Source organism: Asterias rubens, chromosome 11, assembly GCF_902459465.1.
Source record: "Asterias rubens chromosome 11, eAstRub1.3, whole genome shotgun sequence".
Classification (NCBI taxonomy): Eukaryota; Metazoa; Echinodermata; class Asteroidea; order Forcipulatida; family Asteriidae; genus Asterias; species Asterias rubens.
The window spans coordinates 18036844-18060337 of NC_047072.1; the positions used below are offsets into that span (position 1 = coordinate 18036844).

Genomic DNA, 23494 nt, shown 5'->3' on the forward strand with positions numbered 1-23494 from the left:
CCAGTGACTTGTACATTCCTGTGCCTTTCTGGCAGGCAAGATACTACCCTCGGCACATGATAAACTACATTTTGTATCAATATTACCACACACAAAATCAAGCTGTAGGGGTAGTGTTCTCTTTCTTCAATTGAAAAGATGATTTGAAATACATGTACGTGTTTATATGCACTTATCTTGAAATGTAAGAATTGTGTTTCATCTATTGAGCTGTGTACATATCGTGCCTGCCGGAAGTCCTGGGATGGGTTTCACAAAGAGTAAAGACTAGTTTTACCTCGAGTTAGGACGAGACCTCGGACTTTCTTTAAGTTTTTAATCTCCTGTTAGGCGTAGTCCCAAGTTATGACTAGACTAGACCTGAGCTCTTTGTGAAATCCACCCCAGGCTCTGTTGTTTTTTTTAGTAATGTGACATCACAAGTCACATGGTCTATTGCACTTGCAAAGTGATGTTGATAGCAGCCATTTTATCCAGTTTCACTTACTAAAGCATGGTATTTACAATAGTGTTACTGCTTACCTCTCTTAGTTTACTAGTAGAGAACAATTTCCCTTCTGTAGCGAAGCAAAATGCTATGCAAATGTGTCGGCTGCTACTCAAAAGTCATTATTTGCACTATTGAATATTAGTTTTAACTGTGCACAAAATCTGTTGGGTCAAAGTATTTTGCAACGCAAATTCAGTGAGTGAAATCGCTCCCCCTCTAGTATTGGTACTGATGTCTTGTTACGCAGGATAGAAGCGCTATGCAATTTCAAACCTGTGTTTTTAAGATAAATACGATTTTAAGAGATGCAAAGCTTTTGCACTGCCACAACGATTAACTGCTCTGTGACGTCAAGTCGTTCTCTGATTTAAATGGCCACCTGTGCCTTGGCTTTTCCCTCTCTCTTCACCTTGTAGTTTGACAAAGCTGCTCTGATGGCATCTTCAGCTAACACTGTCAAAGACAAAAACAAATATGAACCAATAAAGATATTAATAGATGTTATTAAGGGATCAGGGATAAATAACACACATTGTTTTACCCTTGCACTGAAGCGCTTTTTACTCGGTACTTAACCAAGTTCTGTGAAAAAAACACAGGGTTCGAATCCTACCAGAGTGATTTGACTGTTTCTATTATTTCACAGAACTCTACAAAGTACTGAGTATACATGTACAGTGATTTTAAAAATACATTCTGGTGTAAGGGTTTATAAACAAAATAATATTATTACTTCTTGAATGGCCGTGTCAAATGAGGCAATGAGTCATTTTCAAGTAATGTCTGGTAAATTTGTAATTGCCGAGTTACAAGTTGCCAGTTAACCACTTAAATTTCTCATACTCCAGCGACAGTTGCTTTGTCAAATTGTTAAATGCAATCTTTTGTAGACAATCACAACCCCCATAATGCGCAAACCCCTGATCTGATCTATAACTTACTTGAGCAATGGAGCTTGACTGGAGGAAGACAGAGTTCTTTAGCGATGTCTGTGTTCTTGATTTTCAGTGCATCGTCAACCTATAGATCAAGAGAAATTAGTCTTTAACCCTCTCACTGTCTGACCATTTAATATCATCCAACGAGGTTTTGAATGAGAAATATTCTGTTCTTCTTCTTCTTCCATAAGAGTACAGTCTACCGTCTGGTGTATTACGTACATGAGTTGAATGCATAGGGGTACACAGTCAACCCTCCTACTGTCTGACCATTAAAAATCATCCTCTTTCGCATGTTTTTGTTGAAACAATACTAGGTGTTCATTGCAGACATGTCCACAAAAGCCGAGTTGCTGAAAAGTAATACAAATTTGTAACCATGTCTTTGTAAGAAACATTGACCCTTTGAGAAGTTAATTGAGAAGTTAATTATTGAAAAGCTAATTACCGATTTTCCCTTGACCCATTCTGTTGCCAGAGAGCTTGATGCTATTGCAGATCCACAGCCAAACGTTTTGAACTTTGCATCAACAATCTTTCCATTCTCGTCAACTTTGACCTGAAAAAACAAGAACAACAGACAACTAGTTATAATTGAGTGAATACCATACCAATTTCAGTCAAAACTGGACAATTCGGCGACAGTCAGATGTGGTCTTTCACAATTTTTTCTAAAGTGTCATTGGGATGGCCGAACAGTTAAGAGCATCGAACTCAACCTCTGCTGTATCTGATCAGCAGAGTGTGGGTTCGCCTACCGGTCATGAAACTTGTGTCCTGAAGCAAGACACTTAACCATTGCTTTGTCCTTCAGAAGGGACGTAAAGCCGTTGGTCCCATGTGTTCTTATAAAAACTTTCACAAAGAGAGAAGTTCGCCGTGGTGTGTCAGGCAGTGCGACTATCTTCAAAGACGAAGAAATTTGAACCCTACCGTTCTGACAGCCCTATTCTCCGACACTAGTGTATTTTCCTAGTCCTAACCCTAGTGTCTATCCTAACTCTAGTGTTTTTATAGAATACAGGGGTGTCGGAGAGTATGGAGCAGTCACTGATAAACTTGTCTGACCTGAAGTTTCATGACATCACCACATGCTGGGGCGCCAACAAGACCAGTTCCAACAGAATCATCGTTCTTATCCATAGAACCCACGTTCCTTGGGTTTTCGTAGTGGTCGATGACCTGCATTATAAAATATTAAGTTAACAAAAATGAGTTATAATAGAACTTGGCTAGACCAACTAGTTGTACTATTTATATCATGCAGAAAAACAAACAACAGGAAAAATAGCTCAATAATTTGTAACAGCACACCACCTCACGAGTCACGTCACACTCACAGAGTGTTAAACTAGTAAAGACAAAAGTGGGGCCATCTTTATGTGGGCAAATCAAAAATAACGTGAGATGAGTAAATACCGTTGTTTGACTTTGACATGATTATTGATACAGTAGTCTGGTAGTTTTATCAAATTCCTTGCAAATGCATGTTGCATGTCATGACATGTGTTTATCACCTTATTGCTCCATGTTATAACCAATTCCGTAATTCTCGCTAACGAGAATTTATATTGTTTTACCGTTTTCTCAAAAAGTAAAGCATTTCATGGACTAATATATTTCAAGAGAAGTCTTAATTGTTAATGCATTACGAAATCATCAAAAACAAACACCCGAACAGAAGAAATGATTTACATTTTTGTGATAAGACGCTTCCGATGCACAGGTTGCAATTCTCGACTGCAGCAGTGGACGGAGCGACTTCCCGAGCTGTCGAGCAATCGACATTCTGAACTTCTGATTGTTTCTAGAAGATGAAATATGGAAAACAAGGCTAAGAAGTTTCACGAATGCTACGCAAGTTCTACCGATTTCTTGTTTATGCAACTTTAGTGCGACATGGTACACACATGGTTCCCGCGTTTTGTTACCTGTTTGGACAGTGACATTGCAGTGAACCAGTGAACTGTTTACGACTAACTAAACATTACCACTTGGTGGCGCTATCACAACAAAAAGCGGTAGCAACAAAATATTAATTATTCCACCAGCAGCTCTCTGGTTTTTGTTTTGTTTGCTGAATTTTAAGTGAGAGTAGAGACGTTTTTGCTGTAGATAATCTCAAATTGTCTTCCACCTACTGAATTATCCTGCCATGGATGATGACGGTAAGTCCTCACATTCACAATATCTATTTGAAGTTCAAGTTCAACAAAAAAACAAAGAAAGAAAAAGTCAAAAGAGCAACAGATTACTTTATTAAAGTTAATATCCTGGTGTCATGTGTTTTCAGTAGGATAACAGGAAAATTGTTTTATTTTTCAAATCATCTATCCAATTTTTTAACAATAACACTTTCACTTCATGGTGTGTTGAAATTTTTAAAGTTTTGGTTTTACGTTGCGAGAGACAGTCCGCCATTAACACAGTGCAAATGCATGCACGACATTGGAGCAACGTCATATGTTTTCACACCTTTCATTGGTTGGTATTTTATTGAATATTCAGAAGCTAGTATGGCGTGCAAAATAAATCCAAAATATTATTCAATTACTACTTAACAAATTTAATTACATTTTTGTCCTAAGGCATTATGGCTACTTTATTAGAATCCAGAGATATGATAAGTTAGGCATGAAAGTAAAACACCCCAGCCCCCCTTGATGCACTCACACTTCATAACAATCCGTTTTCCCCCATGAACCTCCGATTATCTGCTCCACGGCAGTAGAATAAAGCAAGACAGTTCCCTAAGAACAACTCTACCTGGCAAGTAGATACACACATGGTGTTACCGCAAACCAAATATACATTGATATTTAATTCATTGTAACCAATCACATTTCACTTCAGTAGACTCAATATTTCACTAGTGAAGTCGACAACAGAAGAAGAATAGCCCAGCATGCACACTTAGCACATCAAATTAAATTTGTATTCAAGTCGTTGTCATCAAGACACCATGCATCAGAGTGTGTGTGTGGTTCCAACCGTGTCATGACACTTGTGTCCTTCTCCTTGAGCTAGCAAGATACTCTTAGAATCTTGATGGTCATTATTGCTCCTTGAAGTTATGTCTTACATATCACACTTTGTTTCTTCAGTTCAGGGCCTTTTTGTTAGCCTGGAGGCACTTGTATTTCTACTGCTTGATTGAGCACCAAACAAACAATCAACCAGGCTAAGCCTTACGTCCAAACTTATGCCATAGATCCTGCTGACTGAATAAACTAACGTAAACGTACACGTTATGCCTTGCCCTTGGGAACAGCCAAGTAAAACTGATCAAAGTAGATGGTAGAAGTGACACTTTAAATTGATCAATGAAAATTCTGTCAATAAAATAAATTCGAGATGTAAAATACAGCAAAAAGTGTTTTTGGTTTATTTTGTACAGATGTCCCTCCATTGGAGGACATGACGGAGTTACTTCAGAAGGCAAAGCAGATGATGAGCTCCGAAGAATCCTCTTTATCCTCCCAGTCCATCCCGGTCAAGGCAGCCTCTCCCAACGGTCACCATGGCAACGCATCTCTGTCAACCTCCAGCAGGGAGGCGTCGGAGAGCTTGAAACCTATGAAAGAGACTTCTCCTAAGGTTTTTTGTCATTCGTTTAGTTGCCATTCTTTACTTACTTTACTTTACTTTGATCCATCGATGGGGGATGCTTGTAGGACAATGCCTCTTCATTGATCGAGGGGTAGTCATGTGCATTGTTGGTGTTCAGGTTGGGGAAGTAGTATCTTTCCTCCCCTCTCACCTCTCTAGGACCTCTAGGGTTTTCAGTCCCTACCATCCCACCTCGATTAATTACTGCAACAGTCTCTACATCAACCTTCCTCAATCCCACATTGCTCCCCTCCAACGTATACAGAATTCATCAGCTCGTCTAGTTTCTCGCACAAAGAAATCAGATCACATCACTCCTGTTCTGCGCTCCTTACACTGGCTCCCTGTGTCTCAAAGGATCCAATTTAAAGTTCTCACTCTTGCCTACAAAGTTAAACATGGTCTAGCCCCTAAATATATCTCAGAGTTACTTATTCCCAAAAAGCAACCTACAACTCGTGTTCTCCGACCGCTCGCCTGGAATTCAACTCTGGTCCTATCCCTCGCACTCGCTATGGAAACCGATCCTTCTCAATCGCCACTCCCACTCTTTGGAACAATCTCCCCGTTCATATCCAAGCCTCATCTTCACTGGACTCATTTAAAACTGCTCAAAAAACACACTTATTTAAATCCATCTAGTCTGTTCAGTTTCTGCTATTTCATCCCACTTTTAACTGTCTTTCTTTTGTTATCATTCACTTTCTGTTCAGCGCTTAGAAACCTTGTATTAAGCGCTATATAAATGCATGTTATTATTATTATTATTACCTGACTGCGCGGGTTTTCCCTGGAATAACTCTGTGGGGTGTTCCCCCCACATCTAAAACATCCTTCCTTGTCTTCTCTCCATTGGGTTCTTGGCTTAGTGCAGTGATTAGGTTTGCTTGGCTTTACAACCAGAATAAAAGAAATAAAATGACAGCTACCTACAGACCTAAAATTTGTTCAAACATCGATTGTAAGGGCGACCTAGAGTGTCAAGAAATACATTAATTGAGTTGGTATAATTCTGCATTTTTTTTTAACCCTCGTTTTGTGACTGTATTTGTGTACTTTTGTTTTGGGAAGCACAGTCGATGTATAAGCAATACGGGTTATTTGAGAGCGTTCAACCTTGTTTCTTTTTCTACAGTGAAGGCGATTCCAGACATTTGCCAACGGACATGACTGACCGCTTCTGTTGCACCACAAACCAATGTCACCAAATTGTTAAAGATTTGTGTGAACAAAGTTAAATAAAAAATTAGGAAAATAATATTTTTGTAAATGAAGTTATTGGAACCCACTTAAATTAATTTTATAATTTTTGATTCTGAAATGTAACCATGGTTACAGGAGACAACAAAACTAGTCGCACCATCGGGTGGTTTCGGTGGAATGAAGAAAGGGTTTCTCTTCGGTGGACCAAGCAACAAAACAGTCACATCTTCTGGAAAGTCAAAAGCAAGTTCAGTGAAGTCTGCGCAGAAGTCAAGAGTAGTAGAAGAAATGCCAGTGATCCGCCCAAAGGAAGGGTCCGGCGACAGTAAAGATCGATATCGGATGGATGAAGTTCAAGAAGCATTGAAGGCAACTGCTCCACTTCTTCAGAATAAAGGTACTCAATCGAAGTTATGTGTTACAGTATGACTACAAACCTTGAATCTTAGAAGCGTTACCGCATAAACAGCTCTCAAATTGTGTATTCCTTGATGTCCTTAAACTTTAAAGCCATTGGACACTTTCCGTAAACAGTATTGTCCATAGGCCTACACTTTGTGTATCACAACTGATATAAAAAATAACAAACCTGTGAAAATTTAGGCTCAATCAGTCATATAACGGGGAAAACCCACCCTTGTTTCCGCACGTTTCGCCGTGTCATGACATGTGTTTAAAATAAATCCGTAACTCTCGACAAAGAGAATTGATAATTGTTTTAATGTTTTCTCAAAAAGTAAAGCATTTCATGGAATCCTATTTCAAGAGAAGTCTTTCACCATTACCTTCTGTAAACCCTGTAAGTTATTTGTAATCTGTGAACTTTTTTTTTTTTTCTGTGCCGAAAGTGTATAATGGCTTTCAGGATTTTCAATGATACCTCAAAAAATGCGACCAATGAAACTGAAATTTTCAAAACATGTACAGATGTACATTTATACAGGATTATAATAATCGAACATTAATTTTTTTTTGGTTTTACCCATATACGCAAGGGTCGTGGGTTCGAATCCCACCCGAGTAAAATGCCTGTGATTTTTTTTCACAGGACTCGGGGAAGTACTGAGTATACAGTGCTACACACATCGGTGTATATGGGTAAAACCAAAAATTAATATTCTTTATCCCGATGCAAATTTAACATCTATTAAATAATCGAACAGTTCGAAAAAATCAAAGTATGCTTGCTTTTAATCAGAAATGTATGTTACTCAGAAAGCTTTGAGGTAACACCATGTATATAGCTTATTTTGGTTCTAAAAAGAACCGATTGTTAGCGATGATTTTACCGCTAACCTATCTTAGTATATGTCCTTGCTGGAAGGATAATCCCAATTGGAATACACAATCTGAGAAGATTAAAATTGTTGGCATAATAAAAACTGTTATCTTTTTTACTTTGAAGTGAAATGTTTCTCAAAATGCTTTATACGATCAAATGTGATAATGGTTTCAACCATGGAGGAAGAAAGAGAAGGAATTCGAACTTCAAAGTGGAACCCATGGTACCGCGTTCTTTTAATGACACCTTGTAATCACCCACATACCTTACACAAACAATGGGTGATCTTTTTCCACTGGACAGACAGGGGCATTGTCAGGGTTTTCTTTTGTTACTATGCGGTTAGTCTCGTCATTCGAACTCCTTCCCTTCCTTCCTCCATGCTTCAACCAAGGCTTCTAACGTATACCTCCCCTTTAGGCTTGGACCCAGATCTTGACTACTTAATATGGAACAATGAACTATTTAATTGAATTTTCAGAGTGGATAACCGATGACCTCTTGACCAAATTGGAGAAACACCCAAACATGGCCAAGAAGTTAACGGACCGACCCTCGCTACGCTCAAGCAGTGCCCTTTAGGCAGCTTGGACCCAGATCTCAACTACTTAATATGGAACAATGAACTATTTAATTGAATTTCAGAGTGGATAACCGATGACCTCTTGACCAAATTGGAGAAACACCCAAACATGGCCAAGAAGTTAACGGACCCTCGCTACGCTCAAGCAGTTGAGAAGTTTCAATCGAACCCTCAGCAAGCCATGCTGGAGTACAAGGACAACGAAGACGTCCAACAGTTCTTCAAGGATTTCTGCGGCTTGCTTGGTGAGGATCTGCCTTTTTTAAAGTCTAATAATAATACCAATAATAAAGACTTGCAATGCACTTAATATCAACCCTGCTGTGTGTTCAATGCGCAGAAAAACATAAAACAAACAAAAGCAAACAGTGGGGTTTCGAGGTAAAATTCAGTTTTGTGGTTCACTCATTTTTCTATAGGTAGAGTCCTCATGAAAATTGGGTAAAAAGTATTTAAGCCTCTAAACCTTATGGCAAAATGCCAATGTGTTGATACCCTTAAATTCTTATTTTTGTCAAAATAAAAAAAAACGTTTGATGATGCCACATTTCATACTGGTCTGTATGTTTTTATACAGAAGTTTTGTTGAGGTTATTTCTGAGTTTAAGGGCTTTGGATTTTACTTTTAAACTGGCAAACAAAAAGTATCAGATAATACAGCATTTTACACCATTTTAAGATTTTTTTACACCGTTTTTTTTAACCGTGATTTGTTTTGACTTTCATGAGGAACATTATCTTGCTCTACCCAGGTGAACATTTTTCGTCCATGGGTGGAGGAGCCGCCCAGCCGACCCCAACCCCTCCTGTCAACCCAAACATCAGAACGCAAGACGCCTCGTCCAAAGCAGACATCGCTGTCAGGAGTAGCACTAATCCCAACCAAGCCACAGCTGCCGATGAAGCCAAGATGCAACAGATCTTATCTAATGCGGAGATTAGAGAGATCATGGTGGATCAGAGGATACAGAGATTAATGGAAGCGTTGAGGAGTAACCCAGATGAGGGACAGAGGTAACGATTACTGATTTAAAGGGACATGTTACCTTGGATCTGGCGAGTTGGTCTATGAAAAAAAGCGTTTAAAAATCATTTGTTATAAAAATGCATATGATTGGAAAGATGTTTTAAAAGTAGAATATAATGATCCAAACAAAAGTGCCTCAAAATTGCACGGTTTTCCTTACACGTTGTGAACTAACACGCATCGCCATTTTGTGGAGTCAAATTTCTGACTCGTCGACCGTGTTAGTAAAAATTAAAGGAAAACCATGCATTTTCAAGGCATATTTGACAAAATACACAGCTGACCAAGATTGTTTAAGTACAAGTTGTATATTCCATTTGTTATGTCACATGATTAGAGCAAGGTTTTGCGTTGGTACTCAAAACAGTGAACAGAGGAATTCAAATGTAAAGGCAGTGGACACTATTGGTAATTTCTCAAAATAATTATTGGCATAAAACCTTACTTGGTGACGAGTAATGGGGAGAGGTTGATGGTATAAAACATTGTGAGAAACGGCTCCCTCTGAAGTGCCATAGTTTTAGAGAAAGACGTAATTTTCCACGAATTTGATTTCGAGACCTCAGATTTACGGTAGAACTTGAGGTCTCAAAATCAACCATCTAAATGCACGCAACTTCAGGTGACAAGGGTGTTTTGTCTTTCATTATTATCTCGCAAGTTCGATGACCGATTGAGCTCAAATTTTCACTGGTTTGTTATTTTATGCATATGTTGAGATACACCAAGTGAGAAGATTGGTCTTTGACAATTACCAATAGTGTCCATTGTCTTTAAGCATCAACTTGTGTCTAAGCAAGTCGCTGTGTCAGATCTAAATATCACTCGCAAATGACTTATTGACTGGTATAACCACAAAGATGCACAATCAACAAAATCACATGTGGGAAAAGAAGAAAAAGTAACTGTGAAAGTAATTGAGAATTGAATTGAAACTACAAATTCTTTAAAGACAGTGGACACTATTGGTAATTGTCAAAGACCAGTCTTCTCACTTGGTGTATCTCAACATATGCATAAAATAACAAACCTGTGAAAAGTTGAGCTCAATTGGTTTTCGAAGTTGCGAGATATGAATGAACTAAAAAACACCCTTGTCACACGAAGTTGTGTGCGTTCAGATGCTAAATTCTAAATTTGAGGTCTCGAAATCAAATTCGTGGAAAATTACTTCTTTCTCGAAAACTACGTCACTTCAATGGGAGTCAATTCTCACAAGGTTTTATACTATCAACCTCTCCTCATTACTCGTTACCAAGTGAGGTTTTATGCTGACAATTATTTTGAGTAATTACCAATAGTGTCCACACTGCCTTTGATGGTTATGACAATTCAAATCTTACAAATCTTTTAAACTTGTCTTTTTTGTTTTCATCCCACAAGGATTCTACAGTCTGCAGGCCCAGATATGCGAAGCAAGGTCCACAAATTGGTCGAAGCTGGACTTCTTGGGTTCGCCTCCTGAAGAATTCTGAACTCTCAGTAGAGTTGAGAGTGGTGACCTTTGCCTTGCTGGCAGTTTGCGACTTGAAAGCCATGATTATTGGCCTAACTCTCAGTCGAGTGGACAGTGGTATAAGGTGAGATTTAAGCAATGGTCCACGGACGAGGTAAAAAGCTTGGAAAGAAACCACTAAGCCAACCTTATTACCCCGAAATAATTATTATTAAGGGGTTTGGCTCTACAGCTGATACGCCTGTTGCTGTTAATATTTTTATAGAATATCATTATTGTATATTTCTGGTGATGTCACAAAAGATGCCTTATAAGTGAATTATAATCACTGTAGCTGGTTCTGCAAAATGCCCTGCAGAATAGAATGTTCCCTGATTCTGCAGATCGTTCCCTGATTCTGCACAATGTTTCTCGATTCTACAGAACGTTCCTTAATGCTGCAGAATGTTCTGCAGAATGTCTTTGATTCAGCGTAAGTTTCTAAATAATGTTCCTTGATTCTACAGAATGTTCTTTGATTCTGCCGAATGTTTCTTGATTTTGCAGAACGTTCCCTAATTCTGCCGAATATTCACTGACTCTGCAGAATTGTCTGCAGAATGTTCCGAAAATCTGCATAGTCGTGAAACATTCTGCAGAATATTCCTGTTCTTTTTTTCCTAGTATAACTAATGCTATTCTAAAGACCCCCCATGTTTGGGAAATTTGATAAATACACATGGCGATATAATAGACTTGTGCATTAATGCGCAAGGCCTTGTGCATTTTACAGCAAAATTTCATACTAAAGAAGGCCTTGTGCATTTAACAGCAAAATTTGATAAAATATACAAGACTAATTCTGCTCTAAAATGCACAAGACCATAGTAGCCTTGTCAACTTTTTTAGCGAAAAGTTCACAACGTTATAGCCTTGTGAACTTTTCACTTGAAAAAGTATGAACTTGTCAGCTTTCGCTCAAAAAAGTTCAAATTCGAGCGAAAAAGTTCACAAGGCTATAAAGCCTTTTGTACTTTTTCGAGGGAAAAGCTCACAAGGCTGGCCTTGTACACATTTTCACGCAAAATTTGACAAGTTCACGAGGCTATAGCCTTGTACACTTTTCAAATGAAAAGTTCACTTGGGCACTTTTTGCAGCGAAAAGTATACAAGCCTTGTGTACTTTTTATATTGTGTTTCATACGATTTTGTTAATAGCTGAACTGATGCTGTTTCATAGTGTCTCTCGAACAACAACTGTACACCTAAGATGGGCCCAATTTAAAGGCTCTGCTTACCGTAAGCACAGAATCAGAGCTTACGGAAGCAGGTAATTCTGTGCTTACAGAAAGCATATTTCACCGGTTAGCTGCGAATTCTGGCTTTTGAAATTCTTGTGATGATTAAAACCTCACTTAAAGGCAGTGGACACTTTTGGTAATTAGTCAAAATAAATATTAGCATAAAACCTTTCTTGGTGACGAGTAATGGAGAGAGGTTGATGGTATAAAACATTGTGAGAAACAGCTCCCTCTGAAGTGCCACAGTTTTCGAGAAAGAGGTAATTTTCCACGAATTTGATTTCGAGACCTCAGATTTAGAACTTGAGGTCTCGAAATCAACCATTTAAACACACACAACTTCGTGTGACAAGGGTGTTATTTTTTCTTTCATTATTATCTCGCAACTTCGATGACCGATTGAGCTCAAATTTTCACAGGTTTGTCATTGTATACATATGATGAGATACACCAACTGTGAAGGCTAGTCTTTGACAATTACCAATAGTGTCCACTGCCTTTATGACAAATGTTTCTGTACCGTTATTTGCCTGTATGGGTATCAAAGTGATGATGATTCGACTGTACATTGTATTAAAGATCATTTCAATGTGGATTTTTACAAAAAGAAGTGAATGTTTTGTTTATTTCATCTGTTTGTTCCCACGTGTGGGTGTTGTCTTCAGACTGCAGCATAAATTTTGAAATTTTAGCAAAATTATGAACTAAAAATGTCGATTAAAACTCTGAATTTGGACCCTATTGCCTTGTGCTAAATTGTGCTAAATTTTTATAAAATTTGTGGACGCCGACCGGTTGAGATTTTCTCCATTTTGTTGCCCCAAATTGGATAAAAATGCTGGACTTCCCCGTGGAGAGTTGTTTTGCAAAAACAAAAAAAATGATAAAAATGGTCAGAAAGTCAAAGCCTTGTGGTATTTTAATTTTGGCAAAAAGTTGGTTTAAAATGACGGACCTACCCCTTGTATGTTTTTCTTATTCAATATTTTGTCCCGTTAGGTTGACCCGATTTGATTTCGGAATAGCCTATTAGGACAATCATTGAAATGCTGGATTCCCCTCGTGATTGTCCTGAAAAATTTGATAAACGCTGGACTTTGCCTCATGTGGTTTTTTTTTTAAATTTTGACAATAAGATATGAACATTCACACTGGAACCCGCTTCCCCAAGACCAGTGATCTTGACCCACACGCCTACTGCTGGTGGTATAACCGAAATGCCTAAGAGCAGAGTGCAGTCCTCCTTTTAAATCGTTTTCACAAGATTATTTTGACAAGTTTGTTTTTGACTCAAAACACTGTTTGACAAGTTCACAAGGCTTGTAGACTTTTTCAACTAAATTTGACAAGTTCACATAAAGCCTTGTGAACTTGTAAATTTGGCTTTAAAAAAATCTATAAGGCCTTGTGAACTTGTCAAATTTTGCTTGGAAATGTCTACAAGGCTATTTGCAAACTTGCAATTGAACTTGTCAAATTTTGCTTGAAAAAGATTGCAAACTTTTGAACTTGCCAAATTGTGTTTTTAAAAGCCTTGTGAACTTGTCAAATTTTGCATGAAAAAGTCTACAAGGCTATATAAAGCCTTGTGAACTTGTCAAATATTGCTTGAAAAGGTTTGCATGGCTATAGCCTTTGTGAACTTGTCAAATTTTGCTTGAACAAAATCTATGTTGTGAACTTGTCAAATTTTGCTTGAAAAAAGGAGAAAAAAGGCTATAACCTTGTAAACTTGTCAAATTTTGCTCGAAAAAGTATGCAAGGCTATATGGCCTTGTGAACTTGTCAAATTTTGCTTGAAAAAGTTTGCAAGGCCTTGTGAACTTGTCAAATAAATTTTGCTTGAAAGAAATCTATAATTATTGCCTTGTGAACTTTTTTGCTTGAAAAAGTCTACAAGGCACCTTGTGAACTTGTCAAATTTTGCTCGAAAAAAATCAAAAATGCTATAGCCTTGTGAACTTGTCTGATTTTGCTTGAAAAAGTCTACAAGACTAGCCTTGTAAACTTTTCAAATTTCGCTTGAAAAAAATCTATAAGGCTATAATTTTGCTTGAATTTTTTGCAAATTAATTTGCTTGAAAAGTTTACTCGAGAATTGATATTGTTTTACTGTTTTCTCAAAAAGTAAAGCATTTGAACTTTTGAATCATATAATAATAATATTATTTCTTTGTTTTTTGCATTTTTGTGAGAGACAACTTTTGTAATGTTTTAGGGATTATTTTAAACAAAATTTAAAGCGATTTTTATTTAGTAGTGGGAAGGGATTTCTTTCTTAGATCGTGATGTGGTGTGGTTCCTATGGGGGATAATGTTTGTTGAATTTTACTGTTTATATTTGTATCTTTAACCAGAATTAATCAAAATCACTCAGCAGGTGGATCTATTAATTGATTCCAACTCAATTAACTTTGCGCGGGAGACTCTACAATCCACCAACAGAGGGCGCGATTCCTATTTTAATACCTAGTCAGATACCCTAAACCAATTTCAACGCTGAACGTATGGGTGAAGTCAGGCTTGATAAATCACTTGCGTCCCATTCAGAAACGCACGCTGGATTAGAATTTCTCTAAAACATGGACGGAGAGGAGGGAGTTGCTTCTTCGAGAGAATTTTGCCCGCAATTTGGCTTCATTTTACCGTTTCCTGAAAAAGGAACGGTAGTTATGAAATGCAAGACATGTCCTCACAAAGTAGATGCAAAAAGTAAGTTTGGAATATATATATTTATTGTGGAAACCGGAGCTTGTAAAATTGTGTGTGATAGCCCCCTTGACTTGTGTTGTGCGTTATTTATAAAAGGGGTAGGCGGAGTCGGGACGAGGCCAAGGAGGCGGTGGGGGAGGAGGCTGATGCATGATCGCAACACTCAGACTTTGAATATTAAATACATTAATGCAAATTCAGCTCAATGACTTTGAGTCTGATGATGTAAATGACCTGGGACTGATAATTTTATAGTTTTAAAACAAAACAAAAATGAATATTTTTTTTAGTAATAAAAACAAATATTTATAAATAATTTTTTTAGTAAACTAAGTTTTCAATATTAATTTTGTAATTTACATTATTTCGGCCTTCTACTACTAAGCCTGTCTGTAGGGTTAACGATTGCCTTTTATATCATCCTTTGTGATGATTGCATCCTGGTGGATCATCCGCTGTTGTTTGGTCATGTTATTATATTTTTTATTTAAAAAAATATATATAAATAAATTCAAGATCTTTTTTAGTTGTGGTAAAAAAAACTAAAAGAAATACCCTTAGCACAACCACTTTTTGATTCGATATGAAATAATATAGTATTTAATTTACCTCAATGAGATTGACTGTCTGACTTGTCTTTTTTGGAAATGAATGTTTCAGATTTTCAAATCTTGATGAGGCATGGTGTGTGCTTTGCAACCTGCTGCGCTGTTGCCGGGCACTCGTGATTACAAAATCGATCACCAACACGTTTTTTTTTCTAAAATTACATTCCTTTTTTAATTTTTTTTTATATATATATATATATATATATAATATATCAAATAATAAACCACAAGGGAAACTGACTGGGAACATTTGTTTTAAATGATTTTGGATTGAACAAAGAAAATTGACTAGAGCGGGATTTGAACCAACGACCTCCGGTTTAACGTGCCGGCGCTCTACCAACTGAGCTATCTAGCCCTATGTTGGTGGTCTCCCAATTTTGTCAATATCTTTGTTCGGGGGTGCCTGTCAGAAGCCATTAAACCGCAAACTGCCGTGTAGCCAGGGATCACACCCGGGTAACGATACAACCTGGGAAGCGGCAGACAGGGGATCACCTTAAGGGGATGCGACTTTTTTATATCAGATATCAAATAATAAACCACAAGGGAAACTGACTGGGAACATTTGTTTTGGATAACTTTCCGTATGGCGCCACCACTTTTTCACTCATTTTTACAAAAAGGGATATATGAATCAGGTAAATAAGTTCCTATATTATTTTATATCGAATGAAAAAGTGGTGGCGCCATACGGAAACTTTTCCCTTGTTTTAAATGATTTTGGATTGAACAAAGAAAATTGACTAGAGCGGGATTTGAACCAACGACCTCCGGTTTAACGTGCCGGCGCTCTACCAACTGAGCTATCTAGCCCTATGTTGGTGGTCTCCCAATTTTGTCAATATCTTTGTTCGGGGGTGCCTGTCAGAAGCCATTAAACCGCAAACTGCCGTGTAGCCAGGGATCACACCCGGGTAACGATACAACCTGGGAAGCGGCAGACAGGGGATCACCTTAAGGGGATGCGACTTTTTTATATCAGATATCAAATAATAAACCACAAGGGAAACTGACTGGGAACATTTGTTTTAAATGATTTTGGATTGAACAAAGAAAATTGACTAGAGCGGGATTTGAACCAACGACCTCCGGTTTAACGTGCCGGCGCTCTACCAACTGAGCTATCTAGCCCTATGTTGGTGGTCTCCCAATTTTGTCAATATCTTTGTTCGGGGGTGCCTGTCAGAAGCCATTAAACCGCAAACTGCCGTGTAGCCAGGGATCACACCCGGGTAACGATACAACCTGGGAAGCGGCAGACAGGGGATCACCTTAAGGGGATGCGACTTTTTTATATCAGATATCAAATAATAAACCACAAGGGAAACTGACTGGGAACATTTGTTTTAAATGATTTTGGATTGAACAAAGAAAATTGACTAGAGCGGGATTTGAACCAACGACCTCCGGTTTAACGTGCCGGCGCTCTACCAACTGAGCTATCTAGCCCTATGTTGGTGGTCTCCCAATTTTGTCAATATCTTTGTTCGGGGGTGCCTGTCAGAAGCCATTAAACCGCAAACTGCCGTGTAGCCAGGGATCACACCCGGGTAACGATACAACCTGGGAAGCGGCAGACAGGGGATCACCTTAAGGGGATGCGACTTTTTTATATCAGATATCAAATAATAAACCACAAGGGAAACTGACTGGGAACATTTGTTTTAAATGATTATATATATATATATGATTTTGGATTGAACAAAGAAAAATTGACTAGAGCGGGATTTGAACCAACGACCTCCGGTTTAACGTGCCGGCGCTCTACCAACTGAGCTATCTAGCCCTATGTTGGTGGTCTCCCAAGTCAATTTTTCTTTGTCAATTTTTCTTTGTTCAATCCAAAATCATTTAAAAATGTTCCCAGTCAGTTTCCCTTGTGGTTTATTATTTGATATCTGATATAAAAAGTCGCATCCCCTTAAGGTGATCCCCTGTCTGCCGCTTCCCAGGTTGTATCGTTACCCGGGTGTGATCCCTGGCTACACGGCAGTTTGCGGTTTAATGGCTTCTGACAGGCACCCACGAACATAGATATTGACAAAATTGGGAGACCACCAACATAGGGCTAGATAGCTCAGTTGGTAGAGCGCCGGCACGTTAAACCGGAGGTCGTTGGTTCAAATCCCGCTCTAGTCAATTTTTCTTTGTTCAATCCAAAATCATTTAAAAATGTTCCCAGTCAGTTTCCCTTGTGGTTTATTATTTGATATATGATATATATATATATATATATATTAATGTATGTTTCCTTTCCTGCAAATTAGGTTTTTAATCAAATCGAAACAAACTAATCAAAGAACACAATAAAAATATTTGTTTTACCCTAACAAAGGAAATGTTATCAATATTCTAACATTTTGAGGTGCAAAACAATGAAAACTAGGCTTAGAACTAGCTATAAAGGTAAATTAATCAAAACTCGCCTTTTTGTAAAGACACCAACTATCATTAGCACAGACGGCATATTTTTGAATGAATGAAAAGCCACTTATTGTCTTCCTTCTCATTACAGCTGCATCACATGGTGTGGTCTATCATTCATACCCGCGTCTCAACTCTCACAAGAATGTTGAAGGGTCGTCACAAGGTCGTCGACCAGAAAGACCTAGGACCACTGGTGAGTGAAACACTGGAGTTTTATCTTAGGAAATATCCAAATTGTTTAGGTTTATATCTTGCTGTTCAGGCCAAGTAACAAAAGAAACATGTTTAGCATCCTCACCCGCTTCCTTTTTACAGGCCGCCTCCTTTTTTATTTAATTTTTTATTTAATTTTTTTTATGCACATCTTTATTTTTATTATTATTATTATTTTTTTTTATGGGTTATTTTAAACGATCTCAGCTTAAAAACAACAATCTGAATTTCTTGTCTGAATGTCTTGACCAAAATGTTTCATTTCTGTATTGTATGTTTCAGCAGTAGAAAAAACAATGGATATTTGACATTTAAAAAGAATGGCAGCCATCTTGAAAAAAAGGAAAAAATGTTTCATTTTATACTCGCCTCCAAAACATGTTGTTTTAATTTTTTTCTTTCAGAGGTTTCATCATTTATATTTAACTCTCAATTAAAAAAAACAGATGTACAATCAGTGCTGTGTACTATTAAAATCTGTGAAAAGGGTTCACCACCCACAGGGAAATCTCTGGCCATTTTAAAAATTGGTTTATGAAAAAAAGATGCACAAAAGATTAAACTTATTTGGTGATTTATTTCATATGGTTTCTTTTGAAGAACATTACCCCCAAAAGTTTAGGTTCACCGTTTTATTTTATTTTAGGAAAGAAACAAAAACAAATCAGTGTAAAGGGTTTTCCACCTGTGGGGGACCTCTGGTCAATTATGAAATTGTTTGAAAGAAAAATGCAAGACTTTGTTTTGAATAAAAGGTGGTTTATCATTGGGTAAATTTTGAAAAAAAAAGCAACCCCCAAAGTTCATTGTTTGTACTTGTTAGGTTTTATCCTTCTGAAAACAGCAAAATTGAGTGACAATGGGTTCGCCACCCGTAGGGAAACCTCTGGCCAATTTTCTAACTGTTTAATTGAAAAATTTACAAATTATTTTAAAAGGCGATTTTTTTTATCTTATGGTAATTTTTTGAAAATTACCCTCCCCCCCCAAATATTTGGTTAGAAATAGTTTTGTTTTATTTCAGAGGTGTTATATTTAATTCTTAAGCAGAGCAAAATTCAGTGATATGGGTTTGCCACCCGTAGGGAAACCCCTGGCCAATTTTTTAACAGTTTCTAAATTGAAAAATGCGCCACTTCATATTACTTGGTGATTTATCATTTGGTAAGCTTTGAAAAACAAGCCCCCAAATATTTGGTTTTATATTTTTAACTCTGAAAACAGAAGAGCAAAAACTCAGTGACCAAGGGAAACCCCTGGCCAATTTTTTAACAGTGTTTGATTGAAATTTGCGCCACTTCAAATTAATTTGAGAAATAACGTAAACCCCCAAATATTTTGATGTACAAATAGGTTCATTTTATTTCAGAGGTTTTATATTTTACCTGTGAAAACAGAGGAGCAAAAATCAGTGACAAAGGGTTCGCCACCCGTAAGGAAACCCATGGTCAATTTTTTTTTTAAATGTTTGGAAACAAGCAAATCTAATTTGTTGATGTATCGAGATCTTTACTTCGGATGGATTCATTGCTACTGTGACAGGGTTTTGTTTTCTGTTTTCTCAGCAATTAGAACCAGTAGACCTATTTTGCTGAAACTTTCACAGTTTTATTTCATCTTTCTTTATATTGTTCATTAAAATCATTGACAAAAAAACAAACTTATGGCCCTGTATTTTAGGTGTATTATCACAGATTTGTTTTTTCAAGGCTTGGTTATTTTTCATCACTTCTTAATTTCATTTTTGTATCTGGTCTGGTTTCAGATTGACAGGGCATGTGCCAAGTGCAGTCATGATGGACTTCCATTTCCACACCAGGCAAACACAATCAGCTGATGAAGGACAAACCGTCTTCTATTTCTGCCCATCATGCAAGTAAGTTAATCTATACTTTAGCCTGGTTCATACTTCCTGCAAATGCAAAGTGAATTTTGGCGACACAGCCCTGTTCTCTTAGGAAATGTTTCGAAGGGGTTGAACACAGTTCAACTGTTGCGAGTTATTCATTGCGAGTTCGTGACAACAAAATTTGCTTCGCATTCGCAGAAAGTATGAACCGCGCTTTAGGCTTGTAGACCCTTTTAGGTTTATCATACAGTTTCCATAGATTTATTGTAGATTTATTTAGCGTGGTCACTACATATTTGGCTGCACAGGCAGTTTATTTTCAAGGGAGCTGAGTTGGTTTGATGAATGAAACAAATGGTCTAGTGATCATGGGTAACACTGTTACAGAGCCACGAGCGTCACTGAATGACGGATTTCAGTGCTATATGCGGATTAGTACAAGCAGAAATTCACTGTTCATATGACATGTATGTAAATCGTCGTCGGAAGTGTCATGGCCGAGCGGTTAAGAGCATCAACTTCAAACTCGGTGTTTCTGATCAGCAGAGTGTGGGTTTGACTCCCCAGCCGTGACACTTGTGTCCTTAAGCAAGACACTTAACCATTGCTTCGCCCCTCGGATTGGACGTAAAGCCGTTGGTCCCATGTAAAAGAATGCAGTGCATGCACTTATCGAAAAAGAGAAGGGGTTCGCCCTGGTGTTCCTGGCTGTGGCTGCTGTATGCGCTGTAGCACCATGTAAACCATTACATGGTGTGCTAAGGATTAGGTCTCATAATTTCAAAATCTTTGTCCCACTAACCTTGCAGTAAAAATATTTGGCGCTTTGTATCCTTTGGAAAAGGCGCGTTATAAATACGTTTATTATTATAATTTTTATTATTGTTATTATTAAAGCACAATTTGGTTACAAGTGCATCCAACAAAACATGCAATTGGATCTTGCAAAGGATCTGCGGTGGACTTTACAAAGAGTTAAGACTAGTCTTATCTTGTTAGGACAAGTTACTCGTCTAACTTAGGACTAGCCCTAAGTTAGGACCAGTCCTAACTCTTTGTGAAATCGACCCCAGGATGGTTAGGTTCAAAGGTCCATTTTTAATGTAAAAGTAATTTTTTTTATTTTATTTATATTATTTACAGGCATCAAGACATTTAAACTTTGGAAAATAACATAAACCCCGCCAAATATTTTGATATACAAATAGGTTCCTTTTGTTTTAGAGGTTTTATATTTTACCTGTGAAAACAGAGGAGCAAAAATCAGTGACAAAGGGTTCGTGTCCGTATGGAAACCCTTGGCCAATTTTTTTTTTAAATGATTGGGAAAAAAAGCAAACATAATTTGTTGATGTATCGAAATCTTTACCTTGGCTACTGTGACAGGGTTTGCTACATTCTGTTTTCTCAGCAAGTAGAACCAATTAACCTATTTTGCTGAAACTTTCACTGTTTTATTTCATCTTTCTAACCATTTGTGAAATCGACCTCAGGATGGTTAGGGTCAAAGGTTCATTTTTTATGTAAAAGTAATTTTTTTATATATTTTTTTTATATTTACAGGCATCAAGAGATTGAGTACTCCTGAAGAGAATCAACATCTTCGGATCGGTCTACACTGAGAGGAACTCAAGGCAAGAGCTCACTGGAACAAGGAGATGAAATCACCACTGGCGACGACGACGACCCGATGCCAGAGAGATGTCTTTCTGATGAGGAGGCCAATTTTTTGGCTGTGTTTATTCATTAAAAAAATGCACCACTACGTAACAGGTGATTTAAAAGTTTTGCAAAACAAGCCCCCAACTATTTGGTTTTATATTTTTAACTCTGAAAACAGAAGAGCAAAATTCAGTGACAAAGGGTTCGCCACCCGTAAGGAAACCCCTGGCCGATTTTTTAACTGTGTTTGATTGAAAATTGCGCCACTTCGAATTGAAAGTTGACATTGGGTAAATTTTAAAAACTAACATGAAACCCCTCCAAATATTTTTATATACAATTAGGTTCGTTTTATTTCAGAGGTTTTATATTTTACCTGTGAAAACAGAGAGCAAAAATCAGTGACAGTCTGTAAGGAAATCCCTGGCCAATTATTTTTTTAATTTTGGGGGAAAAAAGCAAACATAGTTTGTTGATGTATCAGAATCTTTACCTTAGTTGGATTCATCGCTACTGTGACAGGGTTTTGCTTCTTTCTGTTTTCTCAGCAAGTAGAACCAATTAACCTATTTTGCTGAAACTTTCACTGTTTTATTTCATCTTTCTAACCATTTGTGAAATCGACCCCAGGATGGTTGGGTCAAAGGTTAATTTTTTATGTAAAAGTAATTTTTATATATATTTTTTTATATTTACAGGCATCAAGAGATTGAGTACTCCTGAAGAGAATCAACATCTTCGGATCGGTCTACACTTATAGATCTCAAGACAAGAGCTCACTGGAACAAGGAGATGAAATCACCACCGGCGACGACGACAACGATGCCGACCTGATGCCACAGAGATGTCTTACTGATGAGGAGGCCGATTTTGTGACTGGTTTATTCATTGAAAAATGCGCCACTTCATATAAGGTGATTTATAAGTTTTGCAAAACAAGCCCCAAACTATTTGGTTTTATATTTTTAACTCTGAAAACAGAAGAGCAAAAATTCAGTGACAAAGGGTTCGCCACCCGTAAGGAAACCCCTGGCCATTTTTTTTGTACTGTGTTTGGTTGAAAATTGCACCACATCAAATTGAAAGTTGACATTTGGTAAATTTTGAAAATTAACAGGAAACCCCTCCAAATATTTTGATATACAAATAGGTTTGTTTTATTTCAGAGGTTTTATATTTTACCTGTGAAAACAGAGAGCAAAAATCAGTGACAGTCTCTAAGGAAATCCCTGGCCAATTATTTTTAAATGTTTGGGAAAAAAGCAAACATAGTTTGTTGATGTATCAAAATCTTTACCTTGGATGGATTCATCGCTACTGTGACAGGGTTTTGCTTCTTTCTGTTTTCTAAGCAAGTAGAACCAATTAACCTATTTTGCTGAAACTTTCACCGTTTTATTTCATCTTTCTAACCATTTGTGAAATCCACCCCAGGATGGTTAGGGTCATAGGTTCATTTTTTATGTAAAAGTAATATTTTTTTTATATTTTTTTATATTTACAGGCATCAAGAGATTGAGTACTCCTGAAGAGAATCAACATCTTCGGATCAGTCTACACTTATAGATCTCAAGACAAGAGCTCACTGGAACAAGGAGATGAAATCACCACCGGCGACAACGATGACGACCTGATGCCACAGAGATGTCTTACTGAAGAGGAGGCCGATTTTTTGACTGGTTTATTCATTGAAAAATGCGCCACTTCATATAAGGTGATTTATAAGTTTTGAAAAACAAGCCCCCAACTATTTGGTTTTATATTTTGAACTCTGAAAACAGAAGAGCAAAAATTCAGTGACAAAGGGTTCGCCACCCGTAAGGAAACCCCTGGCCGAATTTTTACTTGTGTTTGATTGAAAATTGTGCCACTTCAAATTGAAAGTTGACATTTAAACTTTGGAAAATAACGTAAACCCCGCCAAATATTTTGATATACAAATAGGTTCCTTTTGTTTTAGAGGTTTTATATTTTACCTGTGAAAACAGAGGAGCAAAAATCAGTGACAAAGGGTTCGTGTCCGTATGGAAACCCTTGGCCAATTTTTTTTTTAAATGATTGGGAAAAAAAGAAAACATAATTTGTTGACGTATCGAAATCTTTACCTTGGCTACTGTGACAGGGTTTGCTACATTCTGTTTTCTCAGCAAGT

The 23494-nt window shown here is 37.4% G+C and overlaps 2 protein-coding genes and 1 long non-coding RNA gene across 3 annotated transcripts; 2 read left to right on the forward strand and 1 right to left on the reverse strand.

Moving 5' to 3' along the window:
- Positions 1 to 764: 764 nt before the first annotated feature.
- Positions 765 to 3321, reverse strand: LOC117296797 (iron-sulfur cluster assembly enzyme ISCU, mitochondrial-like). Its single transcript, XM_033779856.1, has 5 exons — positions 3124 to 3321; positions 2497 to 2610; positions 1877 to 1987; positions 1432 to 1510; positions 765 to 943 (listed from the first exon to the last, which is right to left on the reverse strand). The coding sequence occupies exons 1-5, from the start codon at positions 3214 to 3216 to the stop codon at positions 858 to 860; spliced, it is 483 nt and encodes a 160-aa protein (XP_033635747.1). The 5' UTR covers positions 3217 to 3321; the 3' UTR covers positions 765 to 857.
- Positions 3322 to 3444: 123 nt separating this feature from the next.
- Positions 3445 to 12046, forward strand: LOC117296798. Its single transcript, XM_033779857.1, has 6 exons — positions 3445 to 3596; positions 4826 to 5025; positions 6376 to 6637; positions 8168 to 8350; positions 8858 to 9119; positions 10516 to 12046. The coding sequence occupies exons 1-6, from the start codon at positions 3584 to 3586 to the stop codon at positions 10595 to 10597; spliced, it is 1002 nt and encodes a 333-aa protein (XP_033635748.1). The 5' UTR covers positions 3445 to 3583; the 3' UTR covers positions 10598 to 12046.
- Positions 12047 to 14473: 2427 nt separating this feature from the next.
- Positions 14474 to 19623, forward strand: LOC117296353. Its single transcript, XR_004519743.1, has 3 exons — positions 14474 to 14580; positions 17707 to 17811; positions 19597 to 19623. It is a non-coding gene; the product is annotated as an uncharacterized LOC117296353 (long non-coding RNA).
- Positions 19624 to 23494: the final 3871 nt, after the last annotated feature.

Excerpts from the sequence above, each read along its gene's own strand:
- LOC117296797 (XM_033779856.1), bottom strand. The coding sequence starts at position 3,216 with ATGTCGATTGCTCGACAGCTCGGGAAGTCGCTCCGTCCACTGCTGCAG. Across the intron at positions 2,611-3,123 it reads AAGCGTCTTATCACAAAAAT|GTCATCGACCACTACGAAAA; the intron begins GTAAATCATTTC and ends TTTATAATGCAG. Across the intron at positions 1,511-1,876 it reads AATGGGTCAAGGGAAAATCG|GTTGACGATGCACTGAAAAT; the intron begins GTAATTAGCTTT and ends CTTGATCTATAG.
- LOC117296798 (XM_033779857.1), top strand. Across the intron at positions 5,026-6,375 it reads TGAAAGAGACTTCTCCTAAG|GAGACAACAAAACTAGTCGC; the intron begins GTTTTTTGTCAT and ends CCATGGTTACAG. Across the intron at positions 8,351-8,857 it reads GGATTTCTGCGGCTTGCTTG|GTGAACATTTTTCGTCCATG; the intron begins GTGAGGATCTGC and ends TGCTCTACCCAG.